The sequence below is a fragment of the Drosophila miranda genome, chromosome 4 (assembly GCF_003369915.1).
Source record: "Drosophila miranda strain MSH22 chromosome 4, D.miranda_PacBio2.1, whole genome shotgun sequence".
Taxonomy (NCBI): domain Eukaryota; kingdom Metazoa; phylum Arthropoda; class Insecta; order Diptera; family Drosophilidae; genus Drosophila; species Drosophila miranda.
The window spans coordinates 15,471,631-15,490,755 of record NC_046677.1 but is presented as its reverse complement, the minus strand read 5'-3'; the positions used below and the strand labels follow the sequence as shown (position 1 = coordinate 15,490,755).

Sequence of the window (19,125 nt, the reverse complement as noted above, 5' to 3'; positions counted from 1 at the left end):
TCTAGCTCAAAGCCCTCTTTGGCTCAGTGGTATTTCGACTCATTTTGGGCTAGGAATGGGAACGGGCTCAGCACTTTAGCCATTTTTAAGTTCATGTGGTTATCCGTTTGGGGGGAAATCGAAAGAGAAGTTTGAGAGAAGTAGAGTTTTTACAGGGAAAGGGGGAAAAAAAGTTTGGGATTTTATAGTCCGTCTTTACCTTTTTTCGATACGTTTGCCATTCAACTTCTTTCTTAAGCAGAGATTCGGCACTTTGAAATCACAATATTTACCAGTAAAACAAAATGTGTCCCTGTCTCCCTGCCTCTCCTCTCAACGCCTTTGATCCTCCTGTCATTTATTTTTGAATACTGCAGAGACCACTACTCCTTCTTCAGTGATTCCAAGTCTCGCAATGAAAACTGTTAACTATTCCAGCACCAATCAGCACTTTTGAATGAGCGGAATATTCAATATCTGCCCAGCACTCAAACGTGAGACGAAAAAGCGAAGCGGACTATAATTGGACCTTAATTAGGACTTTAAATAATTGCTTATCCAGGTTTTCAATTATAGAAAATCAACAATCACTTCAGGCACAGACAATGCTAACCTTTAACCCTTTTTGAAGGTATAGATATTTCTTAAATTTAGTTTGAACTCCTTACGATTATAGCCGCTGATGTCCCTCACAGAATATCCACCAAAATATCGGACCCTGCGCCGCGCCCCCCTCCCCACATAAGCCAGAGTCAACTTTCACTCCCATAACTTTTTTCGCAGCTGTCATAAAAAAGCGCACAAAGAAGAACGCATTTTTTTTTGTTTTATTTTGGTGGCCCCAAAGGGAGTGGGCGTGTCCATATCGGGTGGCCTGGAAGTGTGTGTGTGGGGGGTGTTTGGGAGGGGGGGGTAGGGTTAAGGGCACACACATAAATTAATACGAAATACACTTAAACAACAGACGGAAAAAACTTTGTTCCTCATTGATTTATAGCGTTAATATTTCTGCTTTAATGCATCAAATAAATTAAATTGTCTTACGCACCTTTCAGCAGTCGGGAAAAACTTTTGATGGCCCCTCGATGGGGCTGGAAGGCGTACACAGATGGGAGAGGAATTACTTTTCGCCCCCCTCCCCCGCTACCAAGAGAAAGAGAGCAACAAATGCATAACTACGATTTCGTAAAAACAAATAAATATTCATAAAAAATTATTCTTTCTTTCAGGCTCCCCCATGCTGTTCCCCACCTCTCGATGCCTCCCTCTGTGTACTACCTGTCCCGTCGCTTTCTCCTCAAAAAAAAAAAAAGCACTTTGCGGATCTTCAGTCCTTGCCGACTCCGAAGCCGACGCCGCCGCTGCTTTGCATACTGAAAGGTAGACGGGCCTCTCCCCTCTCTCTCTCTGCAAGGCGCCTGAATTATAAATATTCATTTATGCTAAGCTCCAGAAAGAAGGAGAAAGAGAGAAGGGGGAAGGGGGAAGAGGACAGAGAAGGTCCTTGGCAGGTGTGTGCGGGGGCGTTACCTTCGTCGCGCCTGTTGCCTTCCCCCACTCCGATTTCTAGGGCTGCTCGTTTCGCTCCCGTCTTGGGCCCTCCCTCTCACTCCAACAGGTCGTATGATTGATTTAATTACGGTATAAGGCGTGTTTTTTGTCAGCCTTACGGAGCATTCAACTTTTTTTGCAACCACTGTGGAATATTTTTGGCCAAGGATGCGTGCAATTGAACCTTTTGCGGTCCTACTCCAATTTTGGGTCGATTTTCGTAGGACGTAGAGGAACCAAAGCCTATTTTAAGCAATTTTTTTAAGAAAAAAATATAGTACTTGAAAGGATTTTGAGTCAAAAACAAGAACAGGTGCCACTAGTTTTTCAAGCACTGTCTTTAATGAAACATCCTCCGAATTCTACCTAAAAAGGAGGTATAATTTTCGATCTCCTATAATATAAGCAATAATTTATTCAATGTTTACCTTGAGACTTGTTGCCTTTTTGTCTAATTTACAAAATTCAATGAAAATTATTCCATATTCATGTTTCACTGTCGCTCCCATCCTGGCCACAAAAACTGTCTGCTGAAGTTTGTAAATAATATTTTTTGTTCTCCTTATTATATTTTTGCTTTTGTGTGTTCCGAGGGCTATTTTTGGATACTCCGAAGACGAATATCTGTGTGGGAGTGGCCTTTTGTGTGGGTTCGAATGGGTTGCTGGAGCTGTGAGATTGGGCTGGTTTTTAATCGCTTGAACGACCGCCTAACCATCGAGTCGGCGTGTCATTAAACTGCCGCTCCGACTGCTTATCGCGGCCAGGGAATGTTGGAAATTTATGTGTTCTTCTCATTGTTGTTCCCGATGCTCCTGGATGAAGAGCTCTGCTTAGCGCCAACGCCCGCATATACACATCATTTCCGTTTCCCTTTGTGGCACCCTCATGGCGGCGGGACGGGGGATGGGCGGCGGGGTGGAAACAAACAAGCGGCAGGCAGTCGTACTTCATGTAATCAACATTTTAATTGCGGAAACGGAACTCGCACACACACATACATCCAGCAGCAGCCCCTGCATGCCGCATGCTGCATGCCACCGCTTTTCATGGAGTATCTGTTACACATTACGCATACGCAATGTGTGCCTCCACTTGCCACACTCTACGGTCTATTTTTTATTCCACCGGGCGGACGGACGGACGGACGGACAGCCGGAATGCTGTCGTTCGCTTAGAGAAAACATTTCCACCAGCATTTCTCTCTCTTTCTCTCTCTTTCCGTTTCTCTGACTCTCTGTATCTGTATATCTCTCGCAGCCTGGAATTCATTACATCAAATATAAAGAAAGTTTTAGGCAATTTGCCAAAAATCCCAGAGAGAGAGCGTGGCCTGCTCCCAAAAAAAAATCTAAAAATATACAGAGACCCACTCAAACGTTGCAGCTGCAGCAGGGCTGATGCAGGTAGCCCAAATCTACTTAGCTGATGGCGGTTGCTTGTGGGGCAGAGAGTGGCATAGCAGGGGTCGTGCGGAGGGGCGGGCGTACAGGGGCGCGTGAGGTGCCTAGGTAAACGTAAACGAATTTGCGAATATGCAGCAGCCGTAGCAGCAACATCAGCCAAACCAAAGGCAACAAAAACGTGTCCGGGCTGGGGATTCGAATGGGGGATACTCTAATGGAAGGGGAATCAATAAAAGCATTTGGAATTGACTGCAAAAAGAGTCCGTATCCCAAAAATTTGAGGTTTTGGGAGGTAGAAATTACCAAAAAATACTTGAAAATCATTCAATCCTATAGCATTATTGATAACTAAACCACTTTGGGGTTTAATGAAAACTAACTGGTTCTTAGAGGAAGATCTATGGGAAAACCTAATCAAACCTCAGTATTTGTTGATATATCTAAGCCCTCAAACACTACTAAAAGAACAATTAATCTTTCCATTCAGTTTCCGAAAAAAAAAAACAACTCAAAATATTTACTTTCCTTTCTTTAGCCCCGCAATCTTTGCGGCCTGTCATGACCATTTGACAACCTGCTACCTTTTACTTTATACGGATAGATATCCCTGCCGTTCTCCTGTCGCCTCCTCCCTTTCTTCCCTCTCCATCTTTCTGGTTTCTTCGCCATCACTTGCCTTATAGATGGCAAGCCAGTTTGCCGAAACACTTGAGCGACAATGCCGCCAGCTTGGGGCTAAGCATTGCAGTCGAAAGCCCAAAAGCTTCGAACCCCCCGCGGTCTGAGCTGGATTCAGTAGAGCTGCCACCCATCCCGGTCCCCTCCCCATCTATAGCTATTTTTTATAGCTGCATCAACAGCAGAGGCAGCAGCAACAGACATGATAAATTCTCTTTAGTATGCGGCATACATGAGTGATGATATTAACCAACAACAGGCAGCTGCCTCTGGGATAGGGAGGGGGGGACACAGGCACAGACACAGACAGTCGGCAAAAAAAAAGGTGAAGATGGTCGGGTCGGGTCTCTCTGGCTCCTTTTTTGGGTAGGTAAATGTTCAGAGCCGCAAGAAGTTTGTGAGTGGTTGGCATCCAGTTCATGGATGGATTGAAGTGTAAAGCGAAGGCCTGAGTAGATCCTGGGGGGAAAGTGAAAGCCAAAGAGTCCTTCCCTTAGTCTTTCCCTTGAGATTTAGCTCCTAACAGATATACCCTATGATGATCTGGTATCTTTTCCTTTAATGTCACACTAATTTGAGTTTCCTTGCGTTCACAGCATTCGCTCCTACACACGTTGCCCCCACACTTTCTTCCACATTACACAATTTCTTGCCGTTCATTTTCGGTTTTTGTTCTTACATATATTCCATCATGAGTGTGACCAGTCAAGACAAAGGGCAGGCCTTGGAAATAGCTGCTTCTCGTAATGTTTTTGAAGAGCTGCTAGTCGAGAATCCCGAAGGTTCGGTTACGTCATCCGTCGTAGCCGCTGAGAGCACCTTCGAGGACTACACGGTGGAGATGGTGTCCAAATCCGAGCCAGAGAAACCCACCAGCTCCCAGAAGGAATTTCAAGAGAAGCCCAAACCGAGCGCAACACCAAAAACCAAGCCTGGAAAAGAGATACCGGGCAAAAAGGACACCAAAAAATCTCCCAGAAGTGCGATTACGCCACCAAAGACGCCAAGGTCGCCCTCGAAGAAGCCCCAAAAGACTGCCCAGAAGCCTATGGCTAAGAAGCCAGAGACGCCCAAGAAGAAAGAACCCAAACGGAGGACATCCCCAAAAAGCCGCCTCGACTCTATGAAGGAAAAAGTTTCATCGGAAGGTGCTACCCTTCAGCCAATGCGCTCTCCGTCCATTACATCCAAGCTTTCAGTATCGTCACGGTCTTCCCGAAAGTTGAGCAAGAGAGTAAACGAATCCGGATCAACGTTGAAACCCGCGCAGAGTTTTAAAATAATCCGATCGAAGCCTAAACCCAGTCCACCGGTTGCTGTGGCACAAGTAAAGTCGGAAGAGCTTATACAGGATGAGGCACTGGAATCATCCGACAATTTGGACAATTTGGACAATTTAGACCATTTGGACACATCCCAAACGAATGTTGTCGAAACGGAGGTAGTGGTGGGAATGGACATCGACCAGAGGCTTGCCTTTCTGGAGGGCCTAAAGGAACTGCCTGACATACAGGACCTATCAGAGACCACCACCATTGAAGAATCGATTCCGGACGAAGAGGAAGGCCCTGGAGAGCTGCAAGGACCACAAACTGCTGTACGTTTGGACACTGGACGCTTTGTGGAGGCCTTCGCAAGCAGTGAGCACTCCGACTCGGACCCCTCTCTGGGACAGTCTCAGCCCAGGCCCGAATACGAGAGCCAAGACAGAACGGACACTACATCCACTGATAGTTCAGAAATATCGCTAGATGGTCTATACGAAAGCGATGTGGACTATCCAGAGCCTCTGTGGACGGAAGACTCAGTGATTGATATTTGCAAAAGCATGGCGAGCATTGTACAAATGGACGAGGAAGTCGACACTGTGATTGAAATCGGAGACGATCTCTACAAAGTCCAGCATCAGGCCAATGCCGAGGCTTGTGACCAGTTGCTTAATCAGCTGATCGACAAAGCCGTGGACTATGCCGAAAGCGACTACGTTCGCATGACGCGAATCCTGGACAAGGATAAAATGATGAAGCAGCTCTATAAGCTAATCGTGATCTACAAGACTCAGAGCTATTGCAACGCGAAGCTTGATAGTCTTGTCTCTGAGTTGTACCTAAGAAAGAAATGCATGAGCTTCATCACCGGGACGAGTGCGTCAGACGCCTTCAGCAAGACACGATACCAGCACGCCCTCCTCGAGCTGGACAACCGTCTGAAGGTGGAGCTCCACACAGAGAAGATGAGGAAGGCGATTTTAAGTAGATTGCGCGAAGAGGCCGAGGCCGCTAGAATCGAGGCCGACGAGAAGGTCCGCAACTTTGAGGACAATGTCAGGAAGAACTTATGCTTCAGGGATGACTTTGATCATCTCAAGAAACTGGTTGGGGAAGTCCTGCTGCGCATCTCAACGTTTCGCGACGATGTGGACGAGGTCAGAGAAGGTCTATTGCTTGCCCAGCACACGCACGCATCACTAAAGATTGTAAGTGGTCGGGGTCACCCTTTTCTTCGTAACTTTATCTCTTCTGAATATTTTAGAAATTGGAAAAAATGGAAACCCTGGACGATGGCCTCAAAATTCACGAGTATATGTCCAACCAGGCCACCAACCAAAGTTTGAGCATCAAAATACAAGGTGAATCGTATGATTTTTTCCGCTCTGGAGCCTTCCCTAACTTCTGATAGAACCTCCCCCACAGAACGTAGTGCGGAACTCAAGCGATTGTACAGACGCATCACCTACGACATCCATGGCCTGGCCCATTGGAAGAACAAAGAGCTGATGAACCAAAATATACTTTCACGCATGAAACTTAGACTCGAACGAGGGATGCAAACGCGAGAGGACCTCCGGTTGAACATCTACAAGAGCAAGATCAGGCACAATAACCTGATAAAAGAAAAGGAGAACATCCGCGCCGCCGGCCGGCTCATGCACTATCCCGTCCTCATGAGGGACTATGACGTGACCGTCGAGCAGGTGGAGGCGAAGCGGGATGTGGTCAAGAAACTGCGTCTAGAACATGACCGGTTGGAGCGCAGGGTCCAACAGGTGGCGGAGGACATAGCCCAGCAGCAAGAGAAGCTACGAAATATCCGCTCTCTGACCTTATTGAAGTGATTTAAGAAGTAATGGAATACCATGGAATATATTAGAAATACGATCGTTTCTGTTTCCATTTCGGGGATTTTGGGGGCAGCTTTAATTCGTTGGTAGCGTCCTTGCCAGTGGCTCCAGTGGTCCGCATAGCAGGACAAGTTCTGGGTGCTCTCCCATACAGTGGCAGTCGAAAAAGTTTGCCTATGATGTTCTTAAGAAAACCCAGGTTGAAAAGATCTTATCTACTGAAATGAAATTGTTTTTGAAACCATTTCAATGGAAGTTAAACGAGCACAAGCTATCCTGAAAATGTTCTAACCACAGAGTAGTAGCCGTGATTTATCTTTGGCACATATTCCCAACTACTAGAGTGGTGCGCATACTAGGCGCCGCCACTGTTTGTGTAATACGTATGTATAGAAAGGTCATGTTTTGCATCTTTTGGCAGCTGCCATATATCTTTGTTCTGGGCCCAAAACAGGACTACGAGAACATTGGATACATAGTCAGCGCATACAGGTACAACCTCCGGGAGTGTATTAGTCTGTGGTGAATCGGACGGAGAAGGAGTCTGTGGATGGGAATGGGGTTGGGGATGCGGATGCGGATGAGCCCAGCAAAATGCAGATGAGGCTGCGAGGAGGAGGCCAGAGTCTGCCCGAGCCTGGTCCGTGTCTGGGTCTGGTTGGGCCCGCTCCTTGGTATGCACATTTCATGTTGCACTTAAAAACAAAAAACGAACAGGTCGGTGGTATGTTGGGCACAGGTTTGGGGCAGCAGGGAAGCACACAAGCATGTGGCGAAAACTAATAGCAAAAAAAGAGTACGATGGCTAGCAGGAAGCCGGAGCCTTACATGCCCTACCCGAGGCAGATCGTTCTAGTCGCCAGTGAGGGAAAAATTAAATGAAGAAATGCACCAGCCCACATTGAAATGAAATAATCGGTTGTTGTTCAGCTCTTTTAAATCACATTAATTAACAGGACACTCTGCATGGCCACTGTAACGTTTCCCAGGTACATGCAGCTTCCTGCCGCATGCTGCAAGCAACTGCCCAGCTGCACGCTGTCAGGCGGCTCGACGGCTCGAAAGAAGCCCATCAGGACGGTGCCATCCTTCAGGGTCACCTTCACAGAGCGGCCCAAGCAACGCTGAATATATTGCTGCTGCCACATCGGATAGATTTGGCTCAGTTCCGATTCCATTAGGCCAATTTCCATTTCGTTAATCAGTCGTAGATTTGGTTTCGATTTTCTGATTTAGTTTTCGAATGACTGAAATGAAATAGAATTGATTGAAATATAAGTGTGGGGCTACTCATTCAAAGGGTATAATCAGAGTGGGATGAAGCTGAAGGTGGTAAAAACCGAACTGAGTTGGGTTAATGGCAAAGGTGCTGATGCCGTGCAGAATTTGCTGCAGACTTTGACCCCGAGCTAAGCATCCCATGCCGCCCCAGCCCCGAGCCCCCACATTGGTTAGTTTTTTGTGCCCGACATTTAGAGCGGACACAGGTGCATCTCCATGGGCGGTGCCAGGGTATTTGTGTGTGTTTGGCACGCATGTTCCAGGCGCTTATCGCCATCGTCGCCTCGTCGACTGCTGGTTGGAAAATGAAGGCGGGGTTCGAGGGACTGAGAGGGATTGTGTGTTGGAGGGTTAAAGGTATGAAGGTGGGGGATTCTTGGCAAGCAAGATGAAATTCCGTTAGCTAAATTCGATTTTGCACTTGAGCCGCTTGCAGCCCGGCTAATGCAGAGAGCGACCTTCCTCTCTCTCTCTCTCAGTGGCAGTCGGTGCCAAAGCCATCCCTCTTACCATCTTTCCTTCTTTGGCCTCGCTGGCCAAGTGGAAGTGGAAAAAAATACTGTTAAAAACTAAAGCTAATGCGCTTAGTCAAATGGTAGAAAAAGAAACGGGGGGTGATACAGGAAAAAGTGAAAATTGTAGGAAGGTAATGAAAATGTGCGTGTGAGCATGTCGCAAATGCGTTAATCTCAATGCCAAAAGGCACGCGTTGAAAGAAATTAATGAATAATAAATACAAATCTATAAACTAACGCTTTCGTTGCCATTTCGACCTAGAAGTGTTCATATATTGTTGATTTTTCTTGTTCCATTGACAAAACTCTCTAATCAACCCTCGTCGAGTAGTTACTTTTTCTTGACGTCGGCATACTTTTCGACACTGAAAGCAATTTCAGGTACTCAGCCCAGCACAGACACACAGTCGTAGAAAATGGAGTCGCATTTGCATGTGGCACATGTGCATTGCACGTCGGTATTTGCATCTTCAATCCGCAATTGGGTTGGACGGGATGTGATGCTAAATATCTATGGCATGGCATCTATAAGCCAATTTCCGCTGCTTTCCAGCTACAAAACGGATGCGTTGCTGTTGATGTTGCTGTTGCTGTCTCGTGTCTCGTGTCGCACTCAATTAACGCAGTTTGTCAATTTTGTTGCATTTCCTTTGGCATCCCTGTAGCGCGCTTCCTCGCTGGGATATGCTGATGATGACTATGCTATAAGTACATATTTCCGTTGTATTGCAAATGTCATGCTATGAAGATGGAGGAGATAAGTACAGTGCTTCCTAAACCTATATAGTCAAGAGGTAGAGGAAACCTGGCTGACAGAGACAGAGTGTCTTTCAGTCTCAGTAACTGCGATGCGCCGCAGATCACCAACAGATCTAGTACGTGGACAGAGACCTCTCCAAATACAGTTCAATAACCAAAAGCACTGCTAAATTTTCAAATAATACCCCCACACAGATGCATATACTTTTGTCAGGCAGTGTCTGCAGCAAATTTGATTAAGCTGCGCCACGATTTATGCTTGGAAATTATTTATAAATAAATCTAACTAACTATTTGCCTGCATCGCGGCGTCATCCAAGCGGGACGTCAGCCCTTTCCTGTTTTGCCAGCCACATGCAGGTCTCCTCCCCCCCCTACCCACATGCTGCATGCCACTTAAAGCGTGCCGCACTGGAGCACACACACACACACATGCACACACAGTGGAACATTTTGAGTAATAAACTCATTTCATATGCTGACTGCTTTTTCATTTCAAAACTTTTTTTCGCCCTTGCTCCCTCTCGTGCTCGCTCCCTCTTTTGGCTTCCCAGTTGTTTGCTTCTTGTTAGCAGAGGGCGTGGGGGGGGGGGGGGGCAGGGGTATGGGGAAGAGACCGCCAGCAGGGTCAAATGATATACGAGTATGAGTTGTGTTCATACCTGGTACTCGTATGGCAAAAGGGTATATTGTGCTCCAGATTAGGCATATATGAAGATACCTCAGATCAGTGGATCCTGTATGTCAAAAACAACTATTATATGATCTTAATGATCCCATGATTCCTCTTGTTTTCTTCCAAATTGCACTTCTCACTGAAAAATATCCACAAATCTGAAGAGCGGGTGTCTTTTAGTCGCAATACTTGTTCATTTTTGCTCCTTGTAGTTTTTTTCGCCAGCTGGAACCCTTTTTTGTTGTGGTTCCTTGGCTCTCCTGCTTGGGCTGGAGAGTTTCTGGAGTTTCTGTTGCCATTGTTATTGTTATTGCTGCTATTCGGTTGCGAGTTGTCTGGGAAATATTAAATATGCATACGCTAAATGCAGTCCAAGTCGACTGCGGCATCCGTGACTGGAACTGCTACCGTTCCCTGTTCCCTGTTCCCGTTCCTGTTGCTATTGTTGTGGCTCTTGTTGGTGCTGTGACTGTGTTAAATGTAGGTGAAACTGGCTGTCAAAATGCCTGACACAGCTGTAATGAAATTTGCACAGACCGCGTCGCGACGTCAGCATTCAACGCCAACCCACTGCATCTCATCCCAGCCCTCCGCTAAACACAGTTGAGTGACATTTTAATAAAGTGCTCACTTGTTCAATTAAATGCCCCAGGCTTATGGCAAAAGTAACACAAAACGAAAAAAAGAAGAACCCTCCAACAGCAAAAGTAGACAAACAGTCAGTCAGTCAGTCAGTCAGTCAGTCAGTCAGTCAGTGTGTCAGCAGCGAACCACGGAGCGTATTCGTAATATCAGACCATCTGACTATCTGGCTGTATTCCGCTGATGCCTTTTGTCTGCCATTCGATTGTGTTTAGCTAACAAGAGATGGATGACGGGATAGCGCCATGGATGGTGGGGTTATGTCAGTGCACTGCCGTATAGCCCTATATCCGTGTGTACGTGTGTCTGTGTGTGTGTGTGTGTTCAGTGCAATGACAGGACTTGGGGTCATGACTCGTTGGAGAGCTGTGCAATTATAAACTGCTCAGGTGGCAGGGGAAACCATCATGCTAATAGATTAGTTGATAAATTAATTGAATGAAAAATCTACTCCTTACATTCCTTTCCTCTGCTAGGCTATATCCTGCCCTGGCTTCGTCTTTTATTATTTAATTTATTAGCTTTTTATTGGATTTCAATGCGGTTGGACCTGCCGGAGTTCATTTCATAAAATAAGAAGAAGCCTTGCGACAGAAGGCAACTCAATTAGAGGTAATATGATTTTGGGCGTTCTTTCTGTGTAGAAGATTAAATTAGCCAACGAAAGCATGGTTTCTTCTTACAACTCTTAAAGTGGAAAGTGGACAAAGTTGGCGGAGGAAGAACTTGGCCATAGCCGAGGCAAATCAAACTGAGCAGCTGCATAAACTGCAAGCGGAAAACTGCAAGGGAAATGCAAAAACTTGTGCGACTTTTGTCCACTCAACAACTGTCGACATCTTGAGGCAATTTCAAGGACGCCAGAGGACTCTCTAGGAGTCGCACAAAGAGCGGCAGTAAAGAAAAGACAACGGAAGCCGGCATCAACTATGAAAATTGGCACATCAAGTGCTTTAAGCGGCAATCGTTTATCTCCGGGCCAGGTTAGAGGAGATCTCTCCCGGCTATACAGATGTGCCGGCATTAGCTCTGCGACACGACACGACACGACAGCCCAGCCCAGCCAAGGCGAATCGCATTACAAGCCAAATAAATTTCACGGCACGGTAGCAAGCCAACGAAACAAATGGAATGAAACACGTTCCAGCTCGTATACGTAGAGGTGGATTGAATAGGGGGGCGCGAAGGGAGGCAGCCAGAAAAGCAGATGCTCCCCAAAGTCGTTTAAGGGAATGCATCAATCCTTGAGAACTACGAGTATGCACACAAATCGAACGATAGAACTGACATATACGCCCAAAAAGATAGACTTGACTTCCGAGTACAGCAGGTAACAAAATATATACCGAACTGCAGATTGCCTATTGTCAAATGAGGAATTAAAAGTAAAACAATTTTATATAACTTACATTTTTAGCATATTTTGAAATGTTTGTAGGGGTTTTATATTCATCTGACACTAAAATGGAGTTTCATTTATAATATTTATCATATGGAAATAGAGAAATATTTTATTACACCAAACAAAAGCTTTAAATACACCAGTCTAAAGGTTAAATAATTCCAAAATTCACATTAAATTAAATTATGCGATGAAAGTTTGTTTCGTCTGGAGATCCGTACTACAGATGAAGCTAAATACATAGCCTTTATATAGTGCTGGTCTTCAATTTGGGAGACTAATTGATATCCCACCCAACTATTAGACAGAATCGTGCAGACCCACTCGAAGGAGTCTTAATTTTTCTAGAATTTTCCCAGATCGTAATACCATCAGATTTTCTTGTTATAAAATTCAGTTTTCCCTTTGGCGGAAATAAAATTAATTGCACAGTCTATGGCCGTATGCCATTTTATGGGACAATGAAAAACTAAGCCATAAGATTGAATACAAAATGGGGCAAGACCGAGATGGGTGGATACCGATAGAGCGAGAGGGCGAGAGAGCGAGAGAGCGCGACAGGAAGTGAACTTTGTCTGTTGCCTGCTCTGAGGCGCATATTCTAATCACCCGAGTCACGCAAATGTCAATGCTGCTGTCAAAGTGTCAATGAAATGTTCAATGGAAATAAAATGCGCAAATAATAGGCGGAAGAGGCGCACAAAAGCCAACCCGACAGCAAGGGAGAGCGACAGAGAACGAGCAAAAGATAGAGAGAGATGGTGATGGTGATGGAGAGAGAGAGGGGACGAAGGTGCTGGATGAGTAAGAGAAAGTTGCGGAAGGCGGAAAAAAAAACTTTTGCCACTTTCTGTTTGCCACCCTGCTGAACGGTTATTGAAAATATGGCTTATATGGTAATGCTGTGGAAAATACGTTTTTCCATAGCTTCTCCTTCGACTTTCTTCTATTTCTCGTCTCCTGTCCCCGTCCTCCTCCACGGGCTCGATGGCCGTCTCCGTCTCCTCTCTGGTATTTGTTTTATTAATAAGGCGCCAAGGCGAGTGTGTCTATGCGTGCGGAAGTGGTCTAGCGTGCCTCCCTGTATTCCTCTTTCTCTCACTCTCCATTTCGTCCACCGCCAACCCCTCTCAATTAAATTTTACAAGACTTAGGGCCTTCGGCCTTAGGCCTCAACTAGTTAGAGGCAACAAAAATTAATAGAGCAAAAAAAAGCCCACTTATTTTTACTGTCACAACGAACTGGGCTGTGGGGGGGGGGGGGGGGGGGGGCTGGGGATTATGGTAGTGTATTGTTTGGATTGGATTGGATTGGTCCTAGCCAGGACCCAGCCGCGTCAGCCATCCTCAGCTGAATATGAGCTGAGCTCCGTTCCGCCTATTTGTATTATTAATAATAATAATAATCGTCTGGAAGATCGCTCGGTGGGTCTTGGGCGCCCACCGTTAGTGCCTTCGGCCACAGAAGCCTCTCTCCGGTTTTTGGCAACCCTCCCGAGGCCAGGATCACGCTTCAATCAGATATCGCCATCCAGGATATGATATCCGCAGCTGTGACATCATCATCCAAGCATCGGACCTTAAGCACTAACACTAACAATAGGTGGACGACACCAATGACGATATATTTACTAATGACGCCATACCCGGCCTCTTCGATTCTCGCCGTCTGTCCCTGTTGGAGTGAAACATATTGTTTCTTATATTATTTATTTCTTATACTTCCCCCCCCCCCCCCCCCCCCCCCCCCACCACTATCCTAAACTATCCCTTAAATAATTGGCAGCACTGAAAATGTCGCACAAATTGCGACGTTCTTTTTCCACCCAACATGCGACGTTTAAAAATTGCCAGTATTTCGTATTCGAAATATATTCGTTTAGTTTTAGTCCAATCCAGCAAAGAAGTAAACCAGATTATACCAAATACAGTGGCGCTCCAGGATGTCATCTAATTTGCGCTACCGCCCACAAGTAGACGTTTGGCACAGAAATATATGATGCATTTTTCATACATTTAAGCTTGTGTCGAGTGACAGACCTATAATTTAAATGCGGCGGCGAGCTTTTGTCAGACATCGTTTGATGCTTCGACAAAAAGCTTCAAAGGAGCTTTTGGTCCCATCCAGTGTGACCGCGAAGTGTACAAATCCAAAACAATATACCGAAAATTATAAAATATATCGATAGCTACATATTTGATTTCGGCTCCTCTTTCGTCTTTTCGACCCATCTCTATGCACAGCTTCTTGCCATTTTCTTTCGGTGAAAATTGCGAAGTCCAAATATTTTGCGCGGGAGGCTCACTTAAAGTAGAAAATTAAATATAAAAATTTAATTTCCTGTTCAGAGTCCTGGTGACAAAACATTTAACAGAACACTCAAAAATCAACTTTCCGATTAACAGCATCAGAGCTCGGTAAGTCTTTCAAACACTTTTGCAGGAGTTCTACAGCATTATGTTTAATGGAATTTTTCCATTATTTTTTCTTAAAATGCGCAAGCGGTGAGAGCATTTGAGAGGTGCATATTTTTGCATATTTTCATACATAAAACCTTAGCACTGTCGTCTCTAACCTAAAATCGTTCTCTGCTATGTGGCAAAAAGTGTGCGTGTGAACATACATATGTATGTATGTATGTACATACAAATTTAATGGTGATATTCAACGAGACTTGACTTGAACAAACTGGAAGGTGTGTCCGATCGCACTCCAGGTCTCCCACATCGACGGCCAACTGCTGGCGCTGCAGCTTTATGGGCGTGCGCGTGGCACAGATGCTCAGGGGCAGGTTGTCCCTACTGTGGCCTCGAAATTGCTGCAACTGTGAGAGCGTTATATGGCCACACTGCGTATGAGTTACAGTGGCAACTGGTCTGTCAGCCTCTCACACATGAAGCCCATTAGCTCCTCTAATGGTGGAACAATCTCTGTTTTAGAACTGTACCTAGTGCAGTGGCCGATCACATGCTCTGGATCCTCTTGTGTGAATCTATGCACCTCTCCGCCCTATCCATGACTCGATGTTTGGGATTATCTTGTGGGTCCAACGTCCATCGCTCCTGCCATGTGTCCATTAATTTTTTCCATTTTACTTTCAGATAATGAATCAAGAAAATATGCCACCGAAGACTTGGGTGCTCGCTGGACAGGGTGGCCCATTTGTCAGCTCTACTTGGGGGATCCTCCCATATGCAACAGCTGTCTTTGTGCCTGCCGGGCAGGGTGCGCCATACGCAGGCGCATGGGTCCCCAACGGACTGATTGCACCTGTTGCAGGCGTCTGGGTGTGTACCGGACAGAGTGCTCCATACGCAGGCCTCTGGGTGCCCGTCGGACTAATCGGACCATATGCAGGCGCCTTGGTGCTCGCCGGAATGAATGGACCATTTGCAAGCGCCTGTGGACCCACCGGGCAGGATGCACCATACACAGGCTCATGGGTCCCCAACGGACTGATTGAACCATCTTCAGGCGCATGGGAACCCACCGGGCAGGCTGGGCGACCAGCTCCACAAAATCGTCATCAAAAGCGTCAGTTACTACGCTCCACCTGTGCTCCTTATTACCAGCAGCTGGAGACGGAATTCTAGGAGGACGTTGCAGCTTATAGCAATATATCCTCAGCCGATAAGAGCTTGTAACCGCGGGTGAATAACCGTGCACGCGAAATTCCGCTGCACAACCCACAACCACAGCAAAAAGTCAATGATACAAAAACTTAACTATTAATCGAAATACTATAGAGAAAACTTAACTGGTCTTACTAAGGCTAGTATTTATGATTACTGGATTACCATTCTGGAAATGATTGGGTGCGCTGGCAATTTCTTAGATAAATCCACCCATCCACCCGACTTCTTGCGTCTGCGCTTTCCGCAACTCGCCTTCTTGGACTTACTCTTAGCACAGGTGGGCTCGCTTTTACGCGTCCAGAAACATTCATCCTCGTCCAGGAAGGAATCAGACGACACTACTGCAGGAGCTGTTGTGATGGCTATGGCATTCTGTTCAGTGCAGAGCAAGCTGCTGCTGTTGCCTTGCTTAATGAGTCCTATGGAGCTCGCAGGTCGATAGTCAGACTGTAGGGAGCAAAAGGAAGCTGCTGCACTCATTGGTGGATTTAGATGCGCAGTCTTTCGCGTTTTTGTGCCAATGACGACGCCATCGGGCGCGACGATACCCAGAGAAGTGTGGCCTTTGGATACCGCTTTCAACGCATACGACGATTGCCGTATAACCATAGACGCTTGGGGAAAACTCAAATTTTTAATCCATTTCTGAAAAAATAGACATACAAGTGAAAGTGAAACCAAAATCGGCATCCAGGTCGTGGAGGTTGGGGTCAAAGAGACGGATCGGTACGCCATAAAAAGTGCGTTCCACCTCCAACTCGGAGGCAGATGAATTGTCAATCATTTTAATTATTTTTCAGTTGAAACTTTTACGGAGAACTCGGAAAAATTCCTGTTCGGCAAATTTTTGACGGAAAAGGCAACGCCAAAGCAATGAAGCAAAAGTCCAATGAAGCTATGATTTTGCTAATCTTATCGATGTTCGACGGAATCGTTTCCACATCGTATCGTATCGATGTTTTTGCGAGTAAATTTAAATACTCAAATTGGAAATCATTTAATTAAATTAAGTATACATACATACTCCGGCTTTCGACGGAATTTAAATTTGTATGCCCTGATTTTCGCAACTTTTTGTATCGATAGTGTTTCATTCCGTATCGATACCCATCATCAGTTCGGACGGACGCTGGCGTTTGCAATTTTCTAATTGCAGTGCTCTGTCCAGAACTACATTGAAATCCTGTCGCAGCTTCACATTCAAATCTGTGGCTATTGGACACGGTTGCGTCTGCGCAATCCTTTTGATAATCTCATCGTTCATTCGTAATGTAAGCAGGCCACTCAGCTGTTTCTGTGTATATCGAAGTCGATTGCAACTATGGAAACCCTGTTTCCCCTTTTCTAGAACGACTCGTGTGCTGTGTGGACGGACGTCTGGCGAGTGCAGTTGGCAAATTATATTGAAATCGCCCTATAAATTCCTATATCAGAATGGGTAACCCCCACAATAAGAAGTCGAACAAAAAAAAATGCAAGGAACCCGGGAAAAAGAATGTGAGTAGATAAAACCGATGGGGACATGCAAAAAATGTCTCGCTTCTAATAAATTACCACGCAGAAGCCGACACAGAAGCGGACACAGGAAAAAGAGCACGTGTCGGGTGCAGAGGTGCAGAAAGGTGACGTCGTGCGTAAGCAGAAATTCTACGAAGATTTCGTCGATTTTTATGAGGGCGCTGGACTCGGGCCGATCCAGCAAAGGATCTTCTGCACCACAGTACTCGCGGACTATGAGCAGACGTTCAAGACGATCGGGAAGATCACCAAGGAAATGGTTGACTTTCGTAAGTATGAAGTATACGTGATGCTCTATCCCACTCTGGCCATTGCTTACCTGCAAATGGTGTGGAGCGGAAAGTTGCAGCGGGCTATATCCTTCGTGGGCAGGAACAAACACGAGCTGGACGACTCGTACAAGAGGCGCATCGAGAAGCTCAAGCTGATCCGCAAGCCACTGGACGTGCCACAAAGAGCCCTGGAACTGCTATCTGGTGCGGACAAAGTGAAGTTCTGCATGCTCACGAGCACCTTCAACCAATTCAAGGAACTCGAATGTCAGCTTTCGCCGAGTGGTCACCTGAAGCGGTTTTTGGACCACTTCGAAATCCTAACTTACGCTGATGACAAGATACCCCAGGAGCAGACCCTCCGAGATCGTCCTTTGCCCGCGCCATTTGCCTGGGCTTCCAGGGACGTTATTCCGGACTGTCCGTTCAACCGGAAAAATCTGCCCAGCCTCATCATGAACAATGCCATGCCCTCGCCCAACGACAACGTTACTTGCGCGACGTATTCAGCAGACCATTACACCGTTGCATTTGGCACTAGCTCCGGCAGGGTCCACGTCGTGGCCGTGAACAAGGACTGGCAAGACGTGAACAGCCTGCAAAGGGAGACGTTGATTTCCGCCCACCAGAAGCCGGTCCTGGCCTGCGCCTTTTCTCCTGGAGACAGCCACCTGCTCACCTCCTCGGCTGACCGCACCATGCGGCTGTGGTGCACACGCACCGCGCTGTGCAAGACTGTCTATGTTCACCACGGGGCCATCTGTTTGGCGTTCGCCCCGAGGGGCTGCCACTTTGCCACCGCCTCAAACGACAATGTGGCGCGCGTGTGGGGAGTGGACTCCACAGAGCCCCTTTTTGAATTCTTGGGCCACTTGGCACGATTGGAGATTTGCCTCTTCCACCCGAATGGAGAGTACCTGGCCACTGGATCGGCAGACGCCACCGTCAGAATCTGGGACTACGACACCCGCGCTCAAATGCGGCTCTTCCGCGGCCACAGGGCCCCCATCAAAGCCCTTGCGTACTCCGTGTGCGGGCGCTTCCTGGTCTCTGGTGGCCGAGATGACCTGATCATTGTTTGGGACACAACCAACGAGCGAATGCTACACTGCATGACCCAGCACAACGCAATGATTGAATCGATAGGTTTCTCCCATTGCAACAATCTGATGGTTGTTTGGGGCAAGGACTGCCACCTGAGTACTTTTGACTTTCAGCTTCTCGTCAGGTCCCCCGAGATGGAGTTATCATCCACAAAAGCCATCATTGATCAGTCGCTAATCAGCACGGTTCAGTCCCCGCGAAATCGAATTTTCCTTAAAAGTGGCTTCGTCGATCGCAATCGCCTGGTTGCCATTTGCAAGATAAATTCTTAAAAGATAAAAGAGTTTAACGAAAAAAATCAAAATACTTTAAATGCAGCGAAATGATGTAAACGGTACGAATATACGAAATCAGTTAAATTACGTTCTTAAATTAATAATATTCTTTTGGTTTGTTCTATTTCACCTTCAGAGTCGCCGCTTGGAACAAGGCGCTGGATCGAGTCATCGATGGAAAGCACCGTCGACTCTATGAATGTACATCCATAATTATCCAACTTAATTTTCTTTTCATTTATATCACGTAATCACGTATGAACGTAAATACACAACTTTCAAAAATTGCTATATAATAAGTACAAATATG

The 19,125-nt window shown here is 46.2% G+C and overlaps 2 protein-coding genes across 3 annotated transcripts; both read left to right on the top strand.

Annotated features, from left to right (window-relative positions):
- Positions 1–4,179: 4,179 nt before the first annotated feature.
- Positions 4,180–6,777, top strand: LOC108164246. Its single transcript, XM_017299881.2, has 3 exons — positions 4,180–6,090; positions 6,147–6,243; positions 6,308–6,777. Exons 1-3 carry the CDS (start codon positions 4,306–4,308, stop codon positions 6,727–6,729), a joined length of 2,304 nt encoding a protein of 767 aa, XP_017155370.2. The 5' UTR covers positions 4,180–4,305; the 3' UTR covers positions 6,730–6,777.
- Positions 6,778–16,645: 9,868 nt separating this feature from the next.
- Positions 16,646–19,114, top strand: LOC117188822 (transcription initiation factor TFIID subunit 5-like). 2 transcript variants are annotated; one of them, XM_033393257.1, is made up of 4 exons: positions 16,646–16,917; positions 16,995–17,143; positions 17,220–18,874; positions 18,952–19,114. In XM_033393257.1, the coding sequence occupies exons 2-3, from the start codon at positions 17,081–17,083 to the stop codon at positions 18,810–18,812; spliced, it is 1,656 nt and encodes a 551-aa protein (XP_033249148.1). In that variant the 5' UTR covers positions 16,646–16,917; positions 16,995–17,080; the 3' UTR covers positions 18,813–18,874; positions 18,952–19,114. The 2 variants fall into 2 exon arrangements, with proteins under 2 accessions (XP_033249148.1, XP_033249147.1); XM_033393256.1 differs by having other exon boundaries at positions 16,647–16,917; positions 17,208–18,874.
- Positions 19,115–19,125: the final 11 nt, after the last annotated feature.